Source organism: Mandrillus leucophaeus, unplaced genomic scaffold (assembly GCF_000951045.1).
Source record: "Mandrillus leucophaeus isolate KB7577 unplaced genomic scaffold, Mleu.le_1.0 Scaffold170, whole genome shotgun sequence".
NCBI classification, from domain to species: Eukaryota; Metazoa; Chordata; class Mammalia; order Primates; family Cercopithecidae; genus Mandrillus; species Mandrillus leucophaeus.
The window spans coordinates 895,806-898,850 of NW_012101699.1; the positions used below are offsets into that span (position 1 = coordinate 895,806).

General features: G+C 60.9%; 1 protein-coding gene across 3 annotated transcripts in view; it reads left to right on the top strand.

The window, feature by feature from the left end:
- Positions 1-1,039: 1,039 nt before the first annotated feature.
- Positions 1,040-3,045, top strand: part of RASGEF1C (RasGEF domain family, member 1C) — a 42,802-nt gene continuing 40,796 nt past the window's right edge. The window contains exons 1-3 of one of the 3 annotated variants that reach the window (XM_011976852.1): positions 1,040-1,278; positions 1,365-1,603; positions 1,767-1,889. In XM_011976852.1, coding sequence (XP_011832242.1) covers positions 1,427-1,603; positions 1,767-1,889 — 300 coding nt within the window. In that variant the 5' untranslated portion in view covers positions 1,040-1,278; positions 1,365-1,426. Of the gene's footprint in view, positions 1,279-1,364; positions 1,604-1,766; positions 1,890-3,045 lie in introns of those variants that run through there. The other 2 variants (XM_011976851.1, XM_011976853.1) reach the window with 2 other exon arrangements.

Here is a 3,045-nt window from a genome sequence, read left to right on the forward strand (position 1 = left end):
CGGAGCTTGCAGTGAGCCGAGATCGCGCCACTGCACTCCAGCCTGGGTGACAGAGTGAGACTCCATCTCAAAAAAAAAAAAAGAATGTAAGGGCTGGTTAAACAGTGACAGGTTTAGCCAAGACACATCACTGTGAGGGCTCCTGGGCTTTCAAGGAAGACTGGCCTAGAGGGGTAAGTGGAAGTGCTTCTGAGAGTAAGCATGGGCTACCTGCACGTGTGTATGGACACCTGCTGCTGCCAGGCCCGTCACTCAGAGCGGGGTCACAGAGGATGTGCTCTGGCCTCTGCCTGGAGGTCTGGGTAGAGAAGACACTGTAACGGCTGCAGCTGGCCTTTCTCTGTGCCAGGTGCTGACAGCAGCACCCCAGGCACCCAACAAGGCTGACGAGGAGAATCTGCTGATGCCCACCAGAGGTCAGGTGCAGCCTTGGTGGGAGGCAGGGAAGCCTCCACCGAGGAGGAGGCATTTCAGCCACACCTAGAGGGATGGGAGAGTGAAGATGGAGGGAGAACCTTCCCGCAGGAGGGAACGGCGTGTGCAGTGGTTCATAGTTGGAGAAGGCACTTGGAAGAGAGTACATGGCTGGTGCCAAGAGCAATGGGGTGTGATAGGCAGTGAGGATGGACAGGTCAGCTAGTCCAAATCACAAAGAGCCTGGAATGCCAGGTTAAGGAGGACAGCAGTTTTGACTGTACCTGAGAGAACCCCAACTTAAACAGGCACATGTGATGGAGAAGTCCACAGAGCGGCTTCAGGCACAGCAGGATTCAAGGTCCCCGAAACTGTGCTCAGGAATGTGCCCACTTTCCTGGCCCCTCATAGTGCCACAATAGCCCCAATAGTGTCAGGCATACATTCCACCAGCTCAAGGACTCCAGGGGGAAAGAAAGCCTCCAAGTGCCACAAAAGTTCTGGGACTGCAGCTGAGCCCCCGTAGTTTGGATGGGGCCAATCCCTGAACCAATCTTTGTGGCCAGAAGCAGGGGGATTAGGCCGATTATCCAGGCTTGTGAAAAACAACCTTCGTTGAGGGGTCGGGGGGAGGCAGAATCTGGAAGAGGCCTGCCCCTGAGTGGGAACCCCAAAGTAGAGAAGAGATGGGTCCTGCAGGAGAGCTGAGAGGCTGTGAGACGAAGGAGAATGGAGGCTCTGCTGTTAGGAAGGGGGTCCCTCACAGCACTCCTAGGAAGTGACCACTGGACTCAAGCTGGCACAAAGTGGCTGTGGGGGGAGCCTGCCCAGCCAGGGGCCCCAGGACCAGCAGCTCCCAATCAGGTGCACCCCCCAACTCAGGTGCACCCCCACTCAGGTGCACCCTCCAACTCAGGTGCACCCCCCAACTCAGGTGCACCCCCACTCAGGTACACCCAACTCAGGTGTGCCCCACTCAGGTCCCCACTGCTCCTTGCCATTGCAGGCAGGCATGCCACAGACGCTGAGTGCCTCCGACATGGTCACCCCAGGCAGCCTCAGCCCACCCACCACCGAGCCCACAGATGGCGAACAGGCCGGGCAGCCCCTCCTGGATGGAGCTCCATCCTCGGCCTCCCTGGAAACACTGATCCAGCACCTGGTGCCCACAGCCGACTACTACCCCGAGGTGGGTGACCTACCCAGCGGGCAGGAGAGTGGGCTCTCCTCCATCAGGCACGGGAGGCAACAGGGTTGGGAGTGGCCTTGGGCCAGGGTACAGGGCCAGCTGGGAAGCATGCTCCTCCCGGTGCCCTCCTTAGCCTGTGCCCTCTTTCTCGTTTGTCCCCCAGAAAGCCTACATCTTCACCTTCCTGCTGAGCTCTCGCCTCTTCATCGAGCCCCGGGAGCTCCTGGCCCGGGTCTGCCACCTGTGCATCGAGCAGCAGCAGCTGGACAAGCCGGTGCTGGACAAGGTGAGGTGGAGGGCAGGCCAGGGGGTCTCAGAGTGTACCAGCACTCCCCTGCCATGCCCTCAAGGCATCAGCCTCGCGGGGAGGCAATGACTGTCCCCGTTTTCCTGACAAGGTGGCTACAGGGTGTTTCCACCTTGTCTGAGGCCCAGAGCAAAAGGAGCAGAACAGGCCCTTTAACCTCCGTGTAGTTTTCCAGTGCCCTACGGGAGCCCTTGAGCTTACATTAAGCCCAGACCTGAGTATCCGGAGTCCGGTCAGTAGGACCCATCTGTGGCCGGGGGCGGGGGTCGCCTGCTGCCTCTGCTGGGCTTCCTTCCGCCAGCACATCCGCGCCCCCTCCCCAGCCCTGGCCAGAGCCTGCGGGCTGCCTCTACTACACACACGTCGGTAGGGCTCTACAGCTAGTGAGAGAAACCCAACCTCGACCCCTGAACCAAAAGGACTTAGCTGGCTCCTGCACCTGCCCTATCTCAGGAACCAATGGCTCGGGCCTCAAACTACAGCATTGCACCGTGGCCTGTCTCCCTCCCACCCTCTGCCGCCGTTTCCCTTGGCTGGCCTCCCTCAGACTGGCGGGTGCAGTGCCCGGCCGCCTCCACCGCACCAGGCTCACCTACCACCCTTTCCAGTCACGTGGAAGCCTCAATCCCTTTTCTCTACCGGTCCAGTGAGCCTCCTCATTGGCCTATCCTAGGTCACGTGGCCGTCTGTGAGCCAATCACTGCACATGCCAGAGTATGCCCTGCTCTGATTGGTCGGCACAGACCTGGACCCACCCCTGGGGTAGGGTCAGCTGCTCCTGAGAACTGCCCCCTCCCCGCGGCACGAAGACTCCCCCGGGGGATGGAGACTTTGCAGAAAGGCCGCAGCAAGAGATGGCCCCGCCCAGAAATGTGTCCGTCCCGCTCCGCTCCCTGTGGGCGCAGGGCAGGATCGCACCACCCCCTCCCCGCCCCGGTACAGAATGGGTTCGAGGCCCTGCCTGCCCGGGCGGCCACACCCGCAAGGACGCGCAGTGAGGCTCACGTGCCCGCCCGGCGCCCCTCACAAGCGCGGTGCCCGGCTAACACGGTGAAACCCTGTCTCTACTAAAAATACAAAAAAATTAGCCGGGCGTGGTGGCGGGCGCCTGTAGTCCCAGCTGCTCGGGAGGCTG